The 23,176-nt window shown below is 37.2% G+C and overlaps 1 protein-coding gene across 1 annotated transcript in view; it reads left to right on the forward strand.

The window, feature by feature from the left end:
- Positions 1–19,111, forward strand: part of RGS20 (regulator of G protein signaling 20) — a 121,792-nt gene extending 102,681 nt beyond the window's left edge. Inside the window, 3 exon segments of the mRNA XM_045186095.3 lie at positions 7,027–7,110; positions 11,720–11,954; positions 14,051–19,111. Of these exon segments, the coding sequence (XP_045042030.2) occupies positions 7,027–7,110; positions 11,720–11,954; positions 14,051–14,239 (508 nt within the window). The 3' untranslated portion in view covers positions 14,240–19,111.
- The last annotated feature ends 4,065 nt before the right edge of the window (positions 19,112–23,176 follow it).

Here is a 23,176-nt window from a genome sequence, read left to right on the forward strand (position 1 = left end):
TAAGCTTCACTAGCGAATGTCCAAAGGGAGATCTTGGCAGGCAAAAGACCCTGCTGAGTTGAATTCTGCAATGTGCAGTCAGCACCTGCACATCAGCACACATGTGGTGCTAGGGTTGAGCCTCACAGCCAGCCAGCCTGCCTAAGGTTGAATCCAAGCACAAATGGGCCAGTAGTAATCAATAATCAGTTATACCAGGAGGGCCCATATAACCCACACAAGGGACATTCCTGGTGCACCTTGCTCAGGTGATCAAGGAGACTGCACCACCAGACCTCTTGAGACACCTAATACATAGGCCACCCTACCAAGACTAGGAGTCATAGCAGATTCAGCTAATACACAGAAACAAAAGCAAAGAGGGAGTCAAATGGGAAGACAAAGAAACTGGCCCCAAATGAAAGAACAAGAGAATTCTCCAGAAAAAGAACTAAATGAAATGGAGGCAAGCAATTTATCACATATAGAACTCAAAGCAATGGTTATAAAGGTGCTCAACAGCATAAAAAAGGCCATAATACCCATAAAAAACAGAAATGAAATACAATATCTAAAATAAAGAATACATGGGGAGGAATAAAGAGTAGGTTGGATGAAAAAAAACAATTGAATCAGAAATCTTGAAAACAAGATAGAAAAAAACACGCAATCAGAGCAACAAAAAGAAAAAAAGAATTTTAAACAATGAGGATAGTTTAAGGGACCAATGGGACAATGTGAAGTATAACAACATTTGCATCATAGGGGTACCAGAAGGAGAAGAGAAAGAACAAGAGCCCGAAGATGTATTTGAAGAAATAACAACCAAAATCTTCCCTGACCTGGTGAAGAAAAGAGTCCAGAAAGGGCAGAAAGTCCCAAACAAGCTGGACTCAAAAAGGCCCATGCCAAGGGTCATCATAATTAAAATACCAAAGGTTAAAGACAAAGATAGAATCTTTAAATTTGTACGAGAAAGACAGTTAGTTACCCAGAAGGTAGCTCCATAAGACTATCAGCTGCTTTCTCCACAGGAACACTTCAGGCTAGAAGGGATTAGCATGATATATTCAAAGTGATAAAAAGCAAGGACCTACATCCAAGAATACTTTACCCAGCTAGTCTATCATTTATAATTGAGGAAGAAATAAGGAGCTTTCCAGTCCTTATTTACAAAAAGGACTGGAAAAGTCCTTTTTAGGACTTCTCCTAAGAAAAGAAAAACTAAAGAAGTTTGTTACCACCAAAACAGTATTACAAGAAATGTTTAAGGGTCTCCTTGAAGAAAAAAAGGAGGAGGAAGAGGAGGAGAAAAAAGGAACATAGTTAAAATAAGAAAATAGCAATAAATATGTACCTATCAATAATCACTTTAAATGTAAATGCCTTAAATGCTACAATCAAAAGACATAAGGTAGCTGAATGGTTAAGAAAACAAAACCCATATATAAGCTGTCTACAAGAGATCCACCTCAGAAAGGAAGATAGACACAGACTAAAAGTAAAGATATGAACAAAGATATTTCATGCAAAAAAAAAATGGTGGGGTAGTCATACATTATTTCCAAATGCACATGGAACATTTTCTAGGATAGATCAAATGCTGGGACACAAAACAAGTCTCAATAATTTTTAAAATACTGAAATCATATCAAGCAACTTCTCTGACCATAATGGAATGAAACTGGAAATCAATCACAAGAAAAAAAACCCTAAAAAACACACAAAGACATAGAGGCTAAATAACATATTAGTAAAAAAATGAATGGGTTAACAATAAGGTCAAGGAAGAAATCAAAAAATATCTTGAAACAAATGAAAATGAGAACACAACAAGCCAAAATCTATGGGACACAGCTAAAACAGTTATAAGAGGTAAATTCATAGCATACAGGCCTACCTCATGAAACAAGAAAAATCTCATATAAGAGTCTAGTTTTACTTTAAAAACTGGAAAAAAAAATCAGAAAACAAAGCCCAAAGTGAGTAGAAGGAAGGAAATAAAAATCAGAGCAGCCCTGGCTGGGTTGCTCAGTTGGTTGGAGAATTGTCTCATATACCTAAAGAATGCAAGTATAATTCCTGCTCAGGGCATATACATAGGTTGAGGGTTCGATCCATGGTGGGAGCATGTATGAGAGGCAAAAAATTGATGCTCCTGTCTCTCATCAATCTTTCTCTCTTTCTCTTCCTTTCTCTATATCTAAAATCAATAATAGAAATATCCTTGGGTGAGGATTAAAAAAGTATATATCAGAGAGAAATAAATAAATTGGAATCCAGAACAACAATATAAAAATCAATGAACCCAAAAGTTGTTTTTTTGAAAATATAAACAATGTTGACAAAACTTTAACCAGGCTCAAAGAGAAACACAGAGGGAGGACCCAAAAGAATAAAACCAGAAATAAAACAAGAGAACTAACAACTGGCACCAAAGATATACAAAGGATTGGAAGAAAATATTACTAACAACTATATGTCAACAAATTGGACAATCTCTAAGAAATGGATAAATTCCTAGAAATACATGATTTTCCAAAATTGAATCAGGAAGAATCAGAGAATCTGAATAGACAGATTGCAACCAGTGAAATTGAAGCAATAATCACAAAACTTTGAACAAACAAATGTTCTGGACCAGATGGTTTCACCAGTGAATCTTACCAAATATTCAAAAAAGAGCTAACGTCTATCTTTCTCAAACTATTCCAAAAAGATTTAAGAGGTGGGAAGACTTCCAGCTAATTTTATGAGGCCAGTATTATCTTAATTCCCAAACCAGATAAGCACACTACAAAGAAAGGAAATTATGGGCTAATATCCTTGATGAACATAGATGATAATCCTCAAAAAAAAAAAAAGCAAACCAGATAAAGCAATGCATTAAAATAACCATACAACATGATCAACTGGTGTTTAGTCCAAGGATACAAGTATGGTACAATATCCACAAATCAATAAAATTGGTACACCATATAAACAAAATGAAGGATAAAAACCACATGATTATATAAATAGATGCAGAAGAAGCATTTGATAAAATCCAGCATCCATTAACAATAAAAACTCTCAGCAGAGTGGGAATAGAGAGAACATACCTTAACATAATAAAGGTCATAGTAGACAAACCCACAGCCAACATCAAACTCAATGAGCAAAAACTACAAGTATTTTCCTTAAGTGGACACAGGGATGTCCACTTTCATCATCTTTACTTAACATAGTACTGGAAGTCCTAGCCACAGAAATCAGATATGAAGAAGAAATAAAAGAGATCCAAATTGCAAAGGAAGAAGTAAAACTGTCATTATTTTGCAGATGACATGATACTGTACAAAGAGAACCCGAAAGATTCCACCAAAAAGCTACTAGAATGGATAAAAATTCAGTAAAACCACAGAATACAAAATAAATATCCAGAAATCAGTTGCATTTTTATACACCAATAATAAACTATCAGAAAGGGAAATTAAGAAAACAATCCCATTAACCATTGCTTCAAAAGGAATAAATTTAACCAAGGATGTAAAATACCTGTACTCCGAAAATTATAAGACACTGATGATAAATAAAGAATACACAGATAAGTGGATGCATATACCTTGTTCATGGCCTGAAAGAATTAACATCATGAAAATGTCCATACTACCCAAAGCAATGTATAGATTCAACGCAATTCCTATCAAGATACCTATCAATGATGTATTTCACAGAACTAGAACAAATATTTCAAAACTTTACATAGAACCACAAAAGACCCCAAATAGCAACAACACTCTTAAGAAAGAAGAAAAAAGTTGGAGGAATCATGATACCTGATACTAAACTTTACTACAAGGCCATAGTAATCAAAACAGCATGGTACTGGCATTAAAAAAACAAAAAAGACATATAGATCAAAGAACAAAATATAGAGCCCAGAAATAAACACCCACCTTTATAGTCAATTAATATTTGACATTGAAGGCAAAAAATACAATGAGGTAAAGATAGTCTATTCAATAAATGGTATTAAAAAATTGGACATATACATGCAAAAAAGTGAAACTAGACTACCTTCTTACACCATACACAAGAATAAACTCAAAAGAATTAAAAGACTTAAATGTTAGACTTGAAACCACAAACATCCTAGAAAAAAAACACAGCCAGTAAAATCTCAGATATTCCTCATAGTAATATATTTTTTTTAATACATCTGCTTGGGTAAGGGAAACAAAAGAAAAAATAAACAAGTGGAACTACATCAAACTAAACAATTTTTACACAGCAAAGGAAACAATCAACAAAATGAAAAGACAATCCACTAAATTCGAGAACATATTTGCCAATGATACATCTGATAAGAGGTTAATATCCCAAATTTATAATAAACTTATAAAACTCAACACCAAAAAGAGAAACAATTCAGTTAAAAATAGACAAAGGACATGAATAGATGAAATACACATGGCTAATCAATATATGAAAAGATGCCAAATGTCACTAATCATTGGAGAAATGCAAATTAAAACCACAATGAGAAAACACCTCACACCTGTCAGAATGGCCATCATCAATAAATCAACACACAGTAAGTACTGGCGAGGATGGGGAGAAAAGGGAACCCTAGTGCACCATTGGTGGGAATGCAGACTGGTGCAGCCACTGTGGAAAGCAGTACAGAGTTACCTCAAAAAATTAAAAATGGATCTGCCTTATGACCCAATGATTCCACTTCTGGGATTATTTCCTAAGAATCCCAAAACACCAATTTGAAAGAATATATGCATCTCTATGTTCACTGCAGTATTATTTTCAATAGTCAAGATCTGGAAACAGCCCATCAGTTGATTAGTGGATAAAAATGCTGTGGTACATTTATACAATGGAATACTATGCAGCCATAAAAAGAAGGAAATGTTACCCTTTGCAACAGCATAGATGAACCTGGAGACCATTATGCTAAGTGAAATAAGCCAGTCAGAGAAAGACAAGTACCATATATGTGGAACCGAGTGAACAATATAAAATAGCCAACAAAGTAGAAACAGACACATATACGCAGACAAAGCATGGTGAATGCCAGGTGAAAGCAGGGGGGTAAGGTAGAAGAGGGTGTAGTGGGGCTAAATGGTGATGGAAGGAGACTTGACTTGGGGGTGGTATACAGACAATATCATATACGGTGGATGTATTATAGAATTGTATACCTGAAACCTATATAACTTTATTAACCAATGTCACCTAAATACATTCAATTAAAAATGGAAAAAACAGACATCCACACAAAAATTTGTACATGACTGTCCATGGACAAATTTATTTTATAAATATCCAAAAGATATTAACAATCTAAATGTTGATCAACTGTTGAATAAATAATGAATTTTGGTATATCCATACAAAGGAATATTATTAAGCTGCAAAAAGAATAAAGCATATATCTAGTTCTGGTGGAGGTAGGTGTAAGGTGTAATGAGGGGTGACTGCAAACAGGAATGGGCTTCTTTTAAGGGTGATGAAAATGTGCTGAAATTAGATAGCAGTGATAATTGTACCACCTTGTGATTATGCTAAAAACCACTTATTTGTACACTTTAAAACTGTAACTTCATGCTGTCACAAAAGGCAGGAGCTCCTCCTTTTTTCTGCTGCATAGAATTCCATTGTGTAAATGTACCACAGTTTGTTGATCCACTCATTTACTGATGGGTACTTAGGTTGCTTCCAGCACTTGGCTATTGTAAATTGTGCTGCTATGAACATTGGGGTGCATAGGTTCTTTTGGATTGGTGTTTCAGGAGTCTTAGGGTAGAGTCCTAGCAGTGAAATTGCCAGGTCAAAAGGCAGTTCCATTTTTAGTTTTTTGAGGAAATTCCATACTGTTTTCCACAGTGGCTATACCAGTCTGCATTCCCACCAACAGTGCACTAGGGTTCCTTTTTCTCCACAACCTCTCCAACACTTGTTGTTTGTTGATTTGTTTATGATGGTCATTCTCACCAGTGTGAAGTGGTATCTCATTGTGGTTTTAATTTGCATTTCTCTGATGGCTAGTGATGATGGAACTGGAGAGCATTATGCTAAGTGAAATAAGCCAGGTGGTGAAAGACAAATACCATATGATCTCACCTATAAGTGGAACCTAATCAACAAAAAAAAAAAAAACAAGCAAGCAAAATATAATCAGAGACATTGAAATTAATAACAAACTGACAGTAACCTGAGGGGAGGTGGGAGGGAATAATGGAGAGAAAGGGGGAAAGGTTTTCAGAAACAACTATAAAGGATACATGGACAAAACCAAGGGGGAGTGGAATCAGGGAAGGGAGGTAGGGATAGCTGGGTGGAGGGGAGAGATGGGGGGAAAATGGAGACAACTGTACTTGAACAACAATAAAAAACCCTGTAACTTGATGGTATATAAGTGATAGTTTGATATAGCTATTAAGAAAGTAATAGACTTCATATGTACAAATAATAAGCTGTTAGAAGGTGAAGTGAAGTGAAAATTCCATTTATAATAAAAACAAAAATACTTGGAATAGATTTAGAAGGGAAAGTACAAAATGTATATAAGGAAACTTAAATTCTCTTGAACAATACAATAGATTTTCATTGCACACTTTCCTGGTTCTCTCTGATGCTTTTGTATGTGTGCTTATAAATATATAAAACCCCCATTTTCACTATAAAGTTTGGAGAATATATACTTGGTTTCAACATGCAAGAAATGAAATGAAATGAAAGAAAGAAAAATATTTGAAAAACAAACAAAAAAGAAATGAAAACATAAAACATTCCTGATAATCTTACTTTTTTACTATTTTCTAATGGACATGTTTTTATGAAAAGAATTATTTTTCTAAATGTAAGCTCTCACTTGATTAGTGTAGACCACAATATTATAAATGTAATTTATTTTGCTAATACTTTATTGTCATATTTTTGGTTTTTCTGAGAAAACTAATTGGGGTCACTTTTCAAGAAAGAAAGTTCTTGGTAATCTGGAGCTCTCTTTAGATGATGTGGGCTGACGAGTGAATGTCGTGTGTTCTGCAGCCTCACTGTGAGAAACCAAGAACAGACACCCAGGACAGCTTCCCATGAGCTCAGACGAGAGGACACTCCGAACCATGAAGAAAGGTAAAATCTCATTTGTTTAGCTCATTGAGTTGACAGACGTGCCTACTTTATTATTTTTTGCACTTTGTTTCAATGAACACAACGTTTCTGTGCATGCAGTTTGCTAGTACCAAATCATAAGGTGGCATCGCATTTCCACTGCAGAATTCCTTTTAACTTATTGTGTGATAGGGTCAAAAATCAGTTCCATCATCAATCTAAATACCTGCTAATCTCAAACATAAATTGATGCTTCTTGACATATATATGACACTATTTTATTTCTATATGGTATGCTTTTAAGATAAAAGACTGTAATGAAACATACACAATTGGTTTTCAGGAAAGTTTTAAAAGTCCATTTTTTTCCTTAACTATTGACTTATATTTCCATTAATGAATTATTTTTTAAATTGAACTAAAAAATCATTTAACAAATAAATCACTTTCCATAATGCCAAATTTTAAAATTGCCTTTCTTCCCACCTGTAGTATCAATTGTAGTTTTTATTTTTACCTATGTATACTTATTCCTTTCTTTGGTATTATGGTTATATAATTGCAAATCCAAACAATATCCTAAAAGCATTGTTCAAATAGGTCTTGTGTTAAATTGTTTACTTTTGAGAGGAAAACGGAATTAGCCTAAAAGGTTAATTACCGTATTTTGCCGTGTATAATGGCACCCATGTTTTCGTGTGCATTACACATGGGATTATTATAACCATGGCATGTAATCATTATGCCCATGAATAATGCACATCCTTATTTTTCCCTCAAAATTTGTGCAAAAAAGTGTGCATTATACACAGAAAAATATGTAAATATTTTCTTCTTTCTTTATCTTATTTATTTTTACCCAGATTTTTCAAAGTCTGGGAAGCACATCAAAATCTTCCACAACTTATTAGTTTCTTAAAAACAGCTTTTATTTTACACATTCCAGTAAAATGTATTCTGTACCAAAGTTGTGAGGCTGCTACATCTGAAACCAGAATTCCTATGTCTAGTCCTAGCTGTACCCATCCTGCCTGTGGGTCCTTGGGACCCCGTGCACTTGACTCGGTAGACACATTATGCCTTGGTTTCCTTATGTGTAAAATGGTTTGTCGCAGCTAAGCCAAAAACGGGTTGTTGTGAGTATTAAATAAGACCAGTAAAGCACTGAGAATAGAGGCTGGCAAAAGGCAAGCATTCAATATATGTTTGCTATTATTAGTTCTCAATTACATCCAATAATATAAAATGATTTTTTTACAATTTAATTCCTTTTGTTTCCATTTTTACTTAGATATTAATATTATTTTCATTTGCATTTGCCTCATATCTTTGCCTGTGTATTTGTTTTTAATTTTCGGTAATATTTTATATGTTTCCCCAATATAGTATTATGTTACATTTTGGCCCAGTTTCAGTCTCTGTCTCTAAGTAGAATTATAATCCAATTACATTAAGTCAGTTATTTTAATGAGTACTGATATGTATAATCTTCCAGCATATTCTTTGATAGTCTGCTTGTAATACCTAATTACTTATTTTTTACTTTTCTATTTGTATTCATATATATTTGTTATTACTTGCTATGGGAACTGTGCTTTCTTTGCTTTTAGGTTCTATGGAAATTATATGCTCTCTCTTTTTAAAAAATGCACTGTTGATTACTGTTAAGTTTTTCAAAATCATTCTTTTATACTTTTTTAAATTGATAGGACTAAAAAGATGTATTTTGAATTTTCATACCTAAGGAACATAATTTAGCCTACTTTTTAGTAAACCTCACCAATTTAATGGGAATCTTTGTAAAAAGAATTCAGGATTTTTATGTAGATTACTTTATTATTTTTAAATTATCCTTTAAATACCATTTAAAACATTTTGAAAACTAAGTTTCTAGCTAACTAGTTAACTAGAATAATAATTTTCTGTATTGTATTTCCATACCTTCATGAAGAAAATTAAAATACCCACAATAAAAACAAAAATGAAATAATACAGAAGTTTTACAATAAAAAAATCTCTCATACCTGATCCCAATCTCCAGATATCCTATCTGCCATCTACAGCTTTTTATAATATCCTGCAAGGAATTTTCTGTGCATTTGCACACAGCTGTACTGAAATGGGATCCATAGTCCACACTGAATCTAATTTTGATACTAAACTTGAAACATTGTTTAGACATTTGTGATTGTTTTCTCTGCTGACTATTCTCTTTCTATATGCTCCTTTCTCTGGTCTTGCACTTTTCATTTTTGTTGCAGTGCTGGATCAGTTGCAATCCATCTTCAAGATATGATTTCAAGAAAAGAACATAGAATTTACATTGTGAATCTTTATCGATGTGACAGTGTTTTTCCTACAACCTTCATGTAACTAGGACAAGTTATCTACATAACAAATTCTTAGGAATACATCCTTTCCCCTCAAAACTAAAGAGAGAGCTTTTGGCCTTGTGTCAGAGTACATAATCCAAGGGCCTTCCCAATGCAGAACAACAGATTTTTTCATAAATCTAAAAGTCTTTGCATTCCTGGGCTCACAGAAAGTAAGAAAAATGACGAAGTACCTGAAAAACACAACCAAATAAGATGTAAGCAAAACCTTGAGTAGTGACTGCTAAGCACAGGAAAGAAGGGTTTTCTTTAAGGGCTAGTGCAGAGTGGGGTGAGGGCAAGGTGTTGAAACCGAGGCTCCCAGATTAAGCCTTGGTCCCTAAAATGGTCCTGGGTTAGTAATACGTGCTAGACCTCAGAAAAAGCAAACACATGTCCTTTCTGGAGAAAAGAAAACATCCTCAATTTCGACTCTCTGTTTGCAAAGATTAAGACCAACCCAAAATTACAAAACTAAAAGGAAACAAACCACCACAAACAAGAGTAAGTAGAAACAACACTTGGATTTAGAGCCCAAAGGACTAAAGATGTTGTAAGTATCTGTGATAAAATATAAAATAATGGTATCAGAGATCTTAAGCCAATGAAAAATGGAATCACAAAAATGAGTAAACAGAATTCAACTGTCAACAATGTCCAAGAGGACTGCGAAGTTGCACATAGTTTTGCAAGATGCTACTATAGGGGAAACGGGGCAAATGGTGCATAGGATCTCTGCTTTATTTTCTCTTACTTTTTGAATACTAATTTTTTGAAGCCAGCAATGCACTTTTCTTGAGGCCAGAAGTCCAAAATGAAGATGTCAGCAGGGCCATGCTCCCCAGCAGCTCTAGGAGAGAACCAATCCTTGCTTCTTCTAGCTTCTCTGGTACTTGCCAGCACACCCGGGCATTCCTCATCTTATAGATATTTCATGGCAGTCACAAGACTATCTCTTCCTGTGTATCTTTACATGGTCTTCCCTCTGTGTGTGTCTGTCTCTGTAAGAACACCAGTCATATTGGGTTAGGCTCACTGTAAAGACCTCATCTTACCTTGATTACCTCTACAAAGATCCTATTTACAAATAAGGTCACATCCTGAGGTACTGAGAGCTAAGATTTCAACATCTCTTTTTTATAAGGGAACCCAATAACGCCTTCCTAGAACATAATACTGGATCCAGTTGGTTTTACAGATTAGTTTCACAAAACGCTTCAGGAATTGATCGTTCCAAGACTATATATCTTGTATAACTACCCAAAAGTCTAAGAGGCAGCTGTAACAGTGATACCCAAACCTGATGAGGACAGCACAAGAATGGAACATCAGAGATGAATCCTGCTCAGGAACTCTGTCTGGTCACATACAGCAGCCTGGGTGAATCTTAGATACTTAGTGTTGGGTGAAAAAAGCAAATTGCAGAATCCATTTTTATAAAATTAAGAAAAAACTTAAAAAGATATTTTCCAAGGATACATACATACATACATACATACATAGAAACTATTTTTAAAAAGGGAGTAAGGAAAAAGATCGTTGTCAAACAGACTATGTTTTCTGACCCCAATATAATTAAATGTAAGTAAATAATCAACTCAGGGAAAACCCAAGGTCAAGAACAGTGGTTCCCTCAGGGATGGGGAGTGGGAGAGCAATGTGTGAATGTGGCACCATGGTAAATGCAGCTGTTAGTGGTGACCTGGTTCTTAAGGTAAATGGTGAATTCATAAATGCTCATTTTTGCTGTCACCCTTCCTAACCCACAATTATATAACATATTCTTTTCTCCTCTTTAAAATTCTTTTTTTGAGTTTAAAAAAAAATACTGAAAAGACACTCCCTCATTGCATTGCTATGTTGGAAATGAGTGTGGTCAGGGCTGACTTAAGTCTGTCATGTGACTGAGGAGTTTTTACTCAGATGATTACAGGATCCTTCTTTGCTTCTATAATTTAAAAACTTTTCTAGGATGTGCCTAGATGTAAACAAGTATGTTCTCAGCAATTACTCTAGCAATTTGGTTTGCAAGCATTTGGGCAGTAGCCATGCAATCCAGTTAACAATTTGAAAATATGGAATTCATTTGTTTTTGCTAAAGATTTAAGGAAACCAAGAAGAGCTCTTTCCCTTCCTAAAATGACCTAAGTACACACTTTTACTCCCAGAGAGTAAAAAGATGGGTTTCTAGTGATGAAATTCAAATTAACTATCACTAACACAGCCCCCCTTTGCCCTTTCTTCTGGTCTCTGCTAAGCACCACTCCTACCCTGGAAGAGGTGAGCGCCTGGGCACAGTCCTTCGACAAGCTAATGCTCACTCCTGCAGGAAGGAATGCTTTCCGTGAGTTCCTCCGAACAGAATTCAGTGAAGAAAACATGCTTTTCTGGATGGCATGTGAGGAACTGAAAAAAGAAGCTAATAAAAGCATTATTGAGGAAAAGGCAAGGATCATATATGAAGACTACATTTCTATTCTTTCTCCTAAAGAGGTATGCACCTCCCAAGAGGTTTTGACCCAGGAGGCTGTGGATAAAATTAACCCCATCAGTGTTTGGTCACTTGGCACAGTTACAGCTACTCCAAATATAGAAAATGACTCCACCTACTATTCATAATACAGTTACCCTTGAACAACCCTGGTTTTATCTGTACAGGTCCACTTATATGTGGATTTTTCCCAATAAATACAGTAGAGTACTGTAAATATATTTTTCTCTCCTTTGTGCTTTTTAAATAACATTTTCTTTTCTTTAGCTTACTTGATTATAAGAATATAGTGTGTACTACACATAATATGCAAAATAAGTGTTAATTGACTGTTCATGTTACCACTAAGGCTTCCAGTCAACAGAAACCTATTAGTAAAGTTCTGGGGAGTCAAAAATCGTATGTGGATTTTCAACTGCATGGGGGTCAGTGCCCCTAATCCTCATCTTGTTCAAGGGTCAACTGTATTCAAATCGTTTTGCCTATGGTCCCACAAATGGGCTTCAATACACACTGAAATCTGTGAAAGATTTTGTGTATTTTTCTGGAAAAAGTATGCATAACTTTCATTAGATTATCCAGAAGGGGTAGTCTATGCATTTTAATATTAATACTGCTTAAAAATAGTGTACCCCATCAGCATTTCTTTAAATAAAATTATCCTTTTATTCTGAGCAAAACCTTTTCTATAGGCATCTTTATTTTATATGGTAACATCACCAACATACTGATGCTTCCAAGTTTTTCCCCAGGATGTCCTTTTTTAATATCAGAGAAGTTATGAGTGAAATCAAGCAAGTTTTCATCTCTCAGAGTTTTTGCTCCTTCAACGTCAAAATGTAGGAGGCTAGGTTGATCTCAAAACAAAGTGCCTTATAGCTCTAATTATAAAATATTCATGATTCCTACTATGTGCTAAGAATATTAAGTTAATAAAACAGGGCCTCTCCTGGCAGGGAACTCACACACAGGGGTCAGAATGACAGGGAGCCCCTAACACGGTCCTCACAGGGGCGGACGCAGTGAGCCATCAACAGTGGGAAGGGGCAAGAATGAGGGAGAGGTACTGGGAGAGGCCTAGGACCGACCAAGGATAATAAAAAGGAAATTATGAGAAACACAATGGATGAAGACATCCAAGAGGATAGGACTAGATGGGCCAAGGACAAAAGGATTTAGTCACATCACAGTGAAAGTGTCAATAGTTTCGCGTGGCACATTGACCAAATATTTAGGGCAGATGGCAGGCAGCAGGAGGAAATTAAGAAAAGTGGATTGTCTGAGAGCATCAATGAAGTGGGAGCCATGCTGAGCTTTTCTGCTGTCTATCTGGGATGCCCTTGGATTTTAGACTTGTAATATCATCAGATTTGGAGTTTGAAAGACCAATATGGCTGCAGAATGGACCAGGAGCGGGGGACTGAGTAGTTCAAACAGATGTGATAAGAACCTGAGAGGCCTATAAGGCTTCTCCAGTGGTGAGTGCAGCCCTGCAGATAAGCTTGGGGGGTTGGGAAGCCTTCCCAGGACAGGGAGTGACCTCTAAACCAAGACCTGAAGGAGAGAAGTACACTCAGCCAGGAGGAGGAGGGGGGAAGGTATATTCTAAACAGAAGCAACAAAGACAAACTAATTCTATCTCCTTTTATCTTTAAATTCCCACTGAAATCCAAGTTCTTTAAATTTGTGTGTGAAATAGTGAGCTGGGAAATTAGTGGAAGCAGATCATGAAGGGGCTCATAAGTTTCAACTTGGAACTTGTAAGCTTTGGACTTGATCCTGAGAGCACGGCAAGCCAGTGCAAGGGCTGAAGCTGGAGTGTCTGCATTTGCACTTTAGAAAGATCCCTCTGGCCGACCCCCTGGAGACTCCTCAGGTGGGACCCAGAATCTATTTAACAAGCCTTCCAGAGGCTCCTGCTGCCACTAAAGTTTGAAAACCCCTTGTCACTATGCATTCACTTTCTTTCGTCAGTTTAGATTTTGGGGTGAACTGGCTGGTTTGGGATTTTTAAAAACCAGAACAAGCTATGGGAGTTTGGGATGGATTTCCCAAGAGAACCGTATCTAATGCTACTCTTATTTGTTTCCATTGACAGGTCAGCTTAGACTCCCGAGTACGAGAAGTCATCAATAAGAACATGGTGCAGCCATCCCAACACATATTCGATGACGCACAACTCCAGATTTACACCTTAATGCACAGAGACTCATATCCCCGGTTCATGAATTCTGCTGTCTATAAAGATTTGCTCCACTCCTTATCTGAGAAATCAGTTGAAGCATAGGATGTTATCAAATATATTTATTATTAACAATAAAATCTCATGGATGAAGTCTAATACAGGGAATTTAGAGGTAGCAATGTCGTCTGCTGGTGTAATACTCAGGCTATTTTAATAGCAGATGCTTCCTTCCACAGAAGGTGATATATTCACAATATAAATTGCAGTCACCGTTAGTGATACTTTTGAAAAAATGGGTATGGCTGTATTAGAAAGACAGTATATTTACATTTACAGAAACAGTAACATATCCTGAATGGCAAAGGATAAACTAGAAGACTCCATACTGCCTGGGGCATGTACATCCACTGGAGCACATTGGGCTGCTTTTGTTCTGCACGAATTCAGTACCTGTTTACTAGCTTCCCAAAGAAAAGATGTTCGGGTGTTTCTCAGATACTCCTTCTTTCCAACAAGTTCAGTTTGGGATATGTCCAAAGCTACCGGACATATCCAAATGGCTTTGGACATATCCACTTACCAGAGCCATTCCAAGACCCAAATTCTCATTTCTTAAAGATGTGACCACTTCTTGTAAAAAAAATGGGGTCCCACTTAATCTTAGAATACATGTATGTAGATACATATGTGTCTGTGTGTGTATCTATCTATGGTTAATGTAAAGCGCTGTGCTCTGAAGTGCATCAGTCTGAAATGTTTGGTAAGAAAAGTAGTGCCTAGAAAATTCTTTTTTGATAACTTACCATTATCTTATCAGAATCTGCCAACCTAAAGAACAAATTTTTAAGTTCACCACTTGGTCATATTCATAACAAAACTTTCAAATAAGCATATTTCCATTTTATTATTGAAATAAATATGGACATTTTCACTCTAAAAAATAAAGCACAAGAATTTTACCTCAATCTTTACTTTTTTTGCATGTAAATATTTGGGAAATATAAGATTAAGTAAATAGGAATACATGCAAGATATCTTTTTGCTTTTAGATCCCACTATTTTTATGACAGGCAAATGAAATAACCTCATAGCTTACTGGTCAAGGTCAAAATTCTGGTTTGTAAACCTAAACATCTTGAAGAAGCCCACCACTACTATGAATGGGAAAGATATCTACAATGAGGTGACCGTGAAAGACATCCAAATCTGGAATAGTTTGAGGAGTGGGTTAGAATTAATTGGCAAGAGGCCCACAGCACGCTTTAGCCCTAGATGCAATGCTTTCCTCTGTTATCTCCCTCACCTGGCTGGCTCTTCAGCCTGATGATTTCTGCATTACTTTCTTCACATCCCAAACCTAAGCCCCTTGCCCTTACTCTCAGGAAACCATCTTACCTCCTAATCTACTATGACAAGGGTGTCCCTAACCCCCTTCAACATCCTGTGTAATCTATAAATACGTATAGATCAGCCTCTATCCCTGCCTCCTTCGGTCCAGTCCCGAGGAATGAAGTGGTATTTTCTGCTTTCCAAGGCATCAACTCCTTACATATGTTTTTTATTCCATATTTTTTCATTCCAATATATTCAAAAATATTTTTATTCTTATAATTTATTCTTATTTTTTTCTCATTAGATGAAGAGGACATAATTGTGATTAAGGCATAAACCCTGCCCTCTGGTACTTTTCATTCAAGTGTGGGCAGCAGATGTGTCCATGACAGCTACAATGAACTGTAATTAAGTAGTGTAACAGTGAAGAACTAAGCGTGGAGTATTGAAGAGCTATGGGAAGGTTTCAGCAGAGGCAACGCCAAAGCTAAAACCAATAAAACAAAATGAATGAGTGAGTGTGTGTGTGTGTATGTGTGTGTTTGGGGGGCAGACAGAGGTGTAGGGCAGGTATTTGTAATTGAAGCAATTACAAACCCAATGCTGGGCAGGAGGTAACGAGAGAACTAATGATTGAGATTTTAGGATGGAGTATTGACTTTGGGATTTTTCAACACATACATTAATGAGATTGCCTGGAGAGGTACAGAACAGGAAGAGCTGAGGAAGAATCCTTGCAAGGATGGAGAGAAACAAGAATTCCCGAAAGAGATTTGGAAGGATCTGGCTCCTCAATATAGGAAAGAAGAAAGCCAGGGCATGTAGGGGTATAGCAGCAAATGCATGGGAGTGCTCCAAGGGGATAGTGGTACACAGTGGTAAATTAAATGCTTTTACCTAGAACTTTGCTCCATCGACTTTCCCCTACTCTCTGATATCTTCATCTTTACTTTTCCCATACCGTAAGCATCCTTGGATTCCCCAGTTAGAAACAAACCTGCCTTACATAACTGGTAATTCTTCCTCCTCACCAGACTTTTCACAATAGTCCACACCTGCTGTCTCCATCATCCCTTGTCTGCTCATTCACTCCCTGAACAGTCCAGGGAGGTGTCCGTCAGTCAAGTTTGACACCATTTTCCTGGTCTTCTCCGTGGACTGCTCAGGTTCCTGACATCACTGACAATGCCTTGCTGGAACCACCACTTCCTGTTCTTTTGAGGTGCTCTCCTCACTCTCCATATTCTCTCTCACCTTTATCCATAGGTGGCAGAGCACAGCAGCTAAGGGTTTGGGCTGTGAAGCCAGACTTCCTAACTCCTCCATTCACTGTGTGGAGCCTTTCTGGATCTGTTTTCTTTTCCATATCAATAGGGACAACCATGGTACTGTATCCCTAGCATTGCTGTGAGGATGAAAACTACCAATCCATGTAAAATATAGTAAGCATTTACTACATGGCAGTTATTGCTATTAATACTTGCCCACTAAATGACATGGCCCCTAAGGTTTGGGCTTGTCTTACTTTTCTGACTAATGTATATGCTCTCCCATGGTTCTCATATCCCCTCCTCATTGTTTAAGCAACTACCAATATACTCATGGCTACCAAACAGGATCTAGTCTAGCCTTTCTCCTGAACTTCAGAATCAGCTGCCAGTTGGACATCTCCACTTGTATATTCCTAGGATGAGTGAAACTCGTCGTAATTTTGACTTATCTCCCCACGGCCTCACCCTCCTCCTAGGCCAGCCCCTGCCTAGAGCCCCAATCACTTAGCCAGTCACCAAACCTCATATATGGTTGTTAAATTTGAGTCTTCCCACTCTTTCTCCTCTCAAACAGAATCACCAAACCATGCTAATTTTATCTCCTAAATATTTCTTATGTGTCTCATCTCCTTCTCTCTCTGATCCCCATTATCTCTCACCTGTCAGCATCATTGCCCAAAGGCCTCTGAACAGGTCTCCCTAAACCCATCTCTGCCATTCAAATCCATCTTTCAAAATGCCAAAGGGTGATCATACTCATACACATCCACTTGTCACTGTCCCTCCACTCCTTGGAATCTTTAGTAGCCCCCAATTACCTGGAGTACAAATACCAAAGTTTGGGCATGGTGTATAAGCAAGGTCCTCTACATTCAGGTTACCAGCTCCCCAGCTATTCCCACACATGTTTTAGACTCTAGAATATATGCTTATGGAAAAAGGTACATATACAACATCACACTTTCCTAAATACTCATGAGAATTTGGTTTATACTTTCTGTATCCCCTACCCCCTCTCTAAAATGCCCTTCACTCAGCTAACTTCTATCATTCCTTCAAAATTTACCTCACATATTACCCCCTCCAAGAAACCTCACCTGACCTCCTAAGTCATATTTCCATTGTGTGGGGTACCATGCTTTAGTGTTCCAGGACTAAAGTGTACAAATATTTATCATTTCAGTTGATAAGATCCAGGGGCATTGAAAATGTACCTTATCAATTATTTTATATATAATACAGTCATTTGTCCCTTAAAAATGGAGATATGTTCTGAGAAATGTGTTGTTAGGGAATTTCTTCAGTGAGGGAACATGGTAGAGCTGCACTTACACAAACCTGGAAGGTACAGCCTACTACACACCCAGGCTATGTGGTATAGCCTATTGCTCCTGGACTACAAACCTGTACAGCACTTTACTGCACTAAATACTGTAGGCAATTGCAACACAATGGGGAGTATTTGTGTATCCAAATATATCTAAATATAGAAAAGGTACAGCAAATATATAGGATAAAAGATTAAAAATGGTGCTGCTGTCTAGAGCACTTACCACAAGTGGAGCTTGCAGGAGTGGAAGGTGCTCTGGGTGAGTCAGTGAGTGGTAAGTGAAGGTGAAGGCCTAGGGCATTACTGTGCACTTCTGTAGACGTTATAAGCACTGTACACTTAGACTACACTAAATTCATAAAACAACATGATATCAAGTCAAGAGATTTAACACGTGCTTGCAAAGAAAATGATGCAATCAAGAGACACAGTATGTATGCGGCTATGCTGGTGTAATATGGCATGTGGTTTCACAGTCAATTTTTTTATAAGTAGAAAGAGAACACTCTAAAATGACAATAAAAAGTATAGTATTGTATAGTAAATACACAAACCAGTAACATATTCATTTATTATCCCTGTCAATTATTAGGCACTGAACGCAATTGTAGGTACTATACTTTTATTTGACAGGCAGCACAGTAGGTTTGTTTACACCAGTATCACCACAAATGTGTGAGTAATGTGTTGTGTTAAGGTGGCTATGACATCACGAGACAATAGCAATTTCTCAGCTCTATTATAATCTTAGGGGACCACCGTCGTATATGCAGTCCACTGTTGAATGAAATGTCATTATGTAGCACATGACTCTACCTAGCTCAGAGCAGTATTCAATAAATGTAGAATGAAAGTTTTAACACGAAAACTGAATTTCTTACAGCTATAAAATAAAAATTCCATTTCAAATTTGTTTTGTAATGTGTCACAGCTCAGAGAAATATCATCACAGCCCTTGTGCCCACAGAACTGTTACTATGGATCAATTCAGTGGATAAATCTGTAGTGCCATCTATGTACGTGAATAAATCTTGAACTCACTACCAAAGTATATTACAAATTCATTGCCATTCCAAGATTTTTTTGTAAAATTTAAAAATAAAATTTGACAAGCTGATTTTGTTACAATGGATAGCTCTCCATTTGGAAAAATATGTATGTAAACAAATATAAATTCCAATTGTTTTAAAGACCTAAAAGCCTTTTTTTTAAATAACGTTATAAGAGTCAGGATGGCCATCATAAACAAATCAACAAACAACAAGTGTTGGAGATGATGTGTAGAAAAGGGAACCCTAGTGCACTGTTGGTGGGAATGCAGACTGGTGCAGCCACTGTGGAAAACAGTGGGGAATTTCCTCAAAAAACTAAAAATGGATCTGTCTTTTGACCCGGCAATTCTACCGCTGGGATTATACCCTAAGAATCCTGAAAGACCAATTCAAAAGAACCTGTGCACCCCTATGTCCACAGCAGCACAATTTATAATAGCCAAGGGCTGGAAACAGCCTAAATGTCCATCAGTAAATGAGTGGATCAAAAAGCTGTGGAATACTACACAGCAGAAAAAAAGAAGGAGCTCCTATCCTTTGTGACAGCATGGATGGAACTGGAGAGCATTATACTAAGTGAAATAAGCCAGGTGGTGAAAGGCAAATACCATATGATCTCACCTTTTACTGGAACCTAATCAACAAAACAAACAAACAAGCAAAATATAACCAGAGACATTGAAATAAAGAACAAACTGCCCTAGCTGGTGTGGCTCAGTGAATTGAATGCTGGCCTACAAATCAAAGGGTCACTGGTTCAATTCCCAGTCCAGGGCACATGCCTGGGTTTCGGGCCAGGTCCCTGGTAGGAGGTGCTTGACAGGCAACCACACATTGATATTTCTCTCCCTCTCTTTCTCCCTCCCTTCCCCTCTCTAAAATAAATAAATAACATCTTTAAAAAAATAAAAAACTGAGAGTAACCTGGGGGCGAGGGGAGGGGGATAATGTGGAAAGAAGGGGAAAGGTCATCCAGGAACATGTATAGAGGAGCCAGGGACAAAGCCAAAGGGGGAGGCAGGATTGAGTGTGGGAGGGGGAGAGTGGTGAAGGAAAAATGGGGACAATTGTAACTGAACAATAAAAAATAATTAATTTAAAAAGAAAGTAAAAATTTTAAAAAATAAAAGAAGTTTTAAAACAGGCAGTACCTGACTATCGAAGCAGGGGTCATGGCCTCTTTTCCCTTAGATTGCGTATTTAAAAATGACGACAGCCAACACATCAATAGCCATCTGGTGCGAATGAATCAAAATAATACCTGTTTTTTTGTCAGATTAGCAAAAGACACATTTTTTTGGTGTGCTGCAGAATTTTAGTAATTAAATTATGTATGCGTGAAATGAAAAAGGTTGAAAAGAACTGATCTGGACCTTTTGCTATGTAGCCTTACTGTATAGGACTCTTTTATAAGTGCTGTTGACTGAATACTGCCCACATTACTTTTTGTTTATTCACTGGGCCACACTGCATGGCAGTCAGTTATTTTCCATTGCCTCCCATTTGCTTAGTTAATGTGCCACATAAAGAAGAAACAGCATCATGTAATAGCAGTACCTTCTTAAATCGATTAGTATGGATAGATAGTTTAAAAAATAATTGTAACATACTCTACAGTGCTGTGAATGTTAACCATTTTGGGCTTGGGTGCAGGAAGGCAGGTTCAAAGATATAGATCCTTCATAGAAAAGGTTTCCATCTCCCTGAAACTAAAGATTTCAGATGACTACAAATACCAAGTGGGTACATAATAAAAAATAACACCTCTTGCATTCTCTGAATCATGAAAATTTTAATTTAGAAGATAATTACATATTATTTTTAGCTCTTGCTAAAACAATGATGGCATTCTTTTAAAATCAGTCACAATCCTGCCCTGGCTGGTATGGTTCCTTTGGAGCGTAGTTCTGTAAACCGAAAGGTCGCGGGTTTGACTCCCTGTCAGGACACAGGCCCTGATTGTGGGTTTGTTCCCCGGTCAGGGCTTGTTCAAGATGCAGCCGATGGATGTTTCTCTCTCACATCAATGTTTCTCTCCATCTCCCTCTCCCTACCCCTCTCTCTAAAATCAGTAAGCATGTCCTTGGGTGAGTATAAAAATAAAATAAAACCAATCACCACCCTGAAGTACTTATATTCTTCCCTTTCTTCTCCACTTTCTCAGTCTCCCATCCAAAGGAGTTGTGTCTTCTTAATTCAAATTTAGTAAAACACGGGTTTTCCCACAGAAGTCAATATTACACTTCCTAGGAAGAAGTATTCTTGCCATTTGCAAAGGCTGAGCAGTATTTTTCAGCACAGAGCCTGTGGCAATCTGGAAGTCATGGCAGCGACAAGAATCTTTAGGGAAAATAAAGCTGAGGTGAAAGATAATGAACACAAGGGTGTGGTTGGGGGCTGGAAATGAGAGACCATTTAGTTCTTGTAGGAAAAGTGGGGAGGTCCTGAGAGACCCCCCACCCCCCAGTGCTAGGAAGGTAGCTCTCACTAACAGACCTTAGGGATTTGCTGTGGGCTCTGAATCCTCAGAAGTAGGAGGAATAGGAAATAGGATTAATAGCAATACACTTCTTTATGTTAATTTCTCCCTTTTGGTCACTTGCTGACCTACTCTAGCACTTTAGTTTGCCCTGATATTTGACCTCAGTGAATACTTTAGAAATACAACTGTCTTTTCAGTCTGAAAGTCAGCTGCTTGGAAAAGACTGAATTATACTAAACTATAATTTTAGCTCACAGCCTACGAACAGTCTCCCTCTCATAGCACCACCAGGACCATCAGCAAGTCTCGCCAGCCTAGTTCTCTGCCCCCCACAACCGACTTGACTAGAGAAGCGTCGTAGTCATAGCAACACCCTCCTGACCCCACCTACCCTTCCTTCTTATAGGAGTTAACATTGTTATTACTGTTTTATGTTCTCTTTCCATGGTAATTATGACCCAATAGGCAATCACACATTATCATATTAACAATATTAAACCATCCTTTACATGAGAAAACACATTCATAATAATGCAACTAATGACCCCACTATGCTTATCCATTAACCCCAGGATTATTTTGGAGACTTTGCATTATAAATATAGGTTAACCAAAACATTAGCTTGAGAATCTAATAACAGAATCTAAAAATTCTTTATTGAAAAGTATCTAGAAAAAGCTAACTCATGCCCCTACACCTAAGAATGTGACTTTTTCAAACTTTGGAAGTTGTCCCTTGGTCTCAGGAACCAAAAAGTTGGTGCAAGTTCAAATAAAAGTAGTAAAGCTAATTGCCTCTTCAATAATAGTTTCACTACTTATACTAATTATACCAGTCATAATAACTTTCTCTAATATTCCGAAATACATTCTATACCCAAACTGTGTAAAAACGATAATCTCATACACCTTTATCACCAGCCCAATCCCCACTGCAATGTTTATCTATTCCAGCCAGGAAATGGTAATTTCTCGCTGACACTGAATAACAATTCAAACTATGAAACGATCACTCAGCTTCAAACTAGACTAGTTCTCAGTGGCATTTACTCACATACCAGTAGCACTGCGCTACTCATCACATGATCTATTATGGAATTCTCAATATGACATATGCTCTCAGACCCAAATATCAATGTATGCTTCAACTACCTTCCAGTATTTCTCATCACTATGCTAATGCTAGTTACCACCCACAATCTTTTTCAATTTATTGGCTGAGAAAGAGTAGGAATTATGTCATTCCTGTTAATTGGCTGATGATACCGCTGAGCAGATGCTAATAATGCCACCCTGTGAGCAATATTATATAACTGTATTAGAGGTACTGGATTTATTATATCGATAGCATGATTCCTATTTAACCCTAACACATGAGAAAGATAATAGATCTTCTTACTAAACTTCGACAATACCAACTTCCCACTGACTGGATTCCTCCTAGCTGCTGCCAGTAACTCAGCCCAATTCAGACTACCCGTGACTATCCTCTGCCATGGAAGGCCCTACACCCGTCTCAGCGCTACTCCACTCAGGCAGGCATTTCTCTACTAATCTGACTCTACCCACTAA

This window comes from Desmodus rotundus, chromosome 8 (assembly GCF_022682495.2).
Source record: "Desmodus rotundus isolate HL8 chromosome 8, HLdesRot8A.1, whole genome shotgun sequence".
In the NCBI taxonomy this organism is placed as follows: Eukaryota; Metazoa; Chordata; class Mammalia; order Chiroptera; family Phyllostomidae; genus Desmodus; species Desmodus rotundus.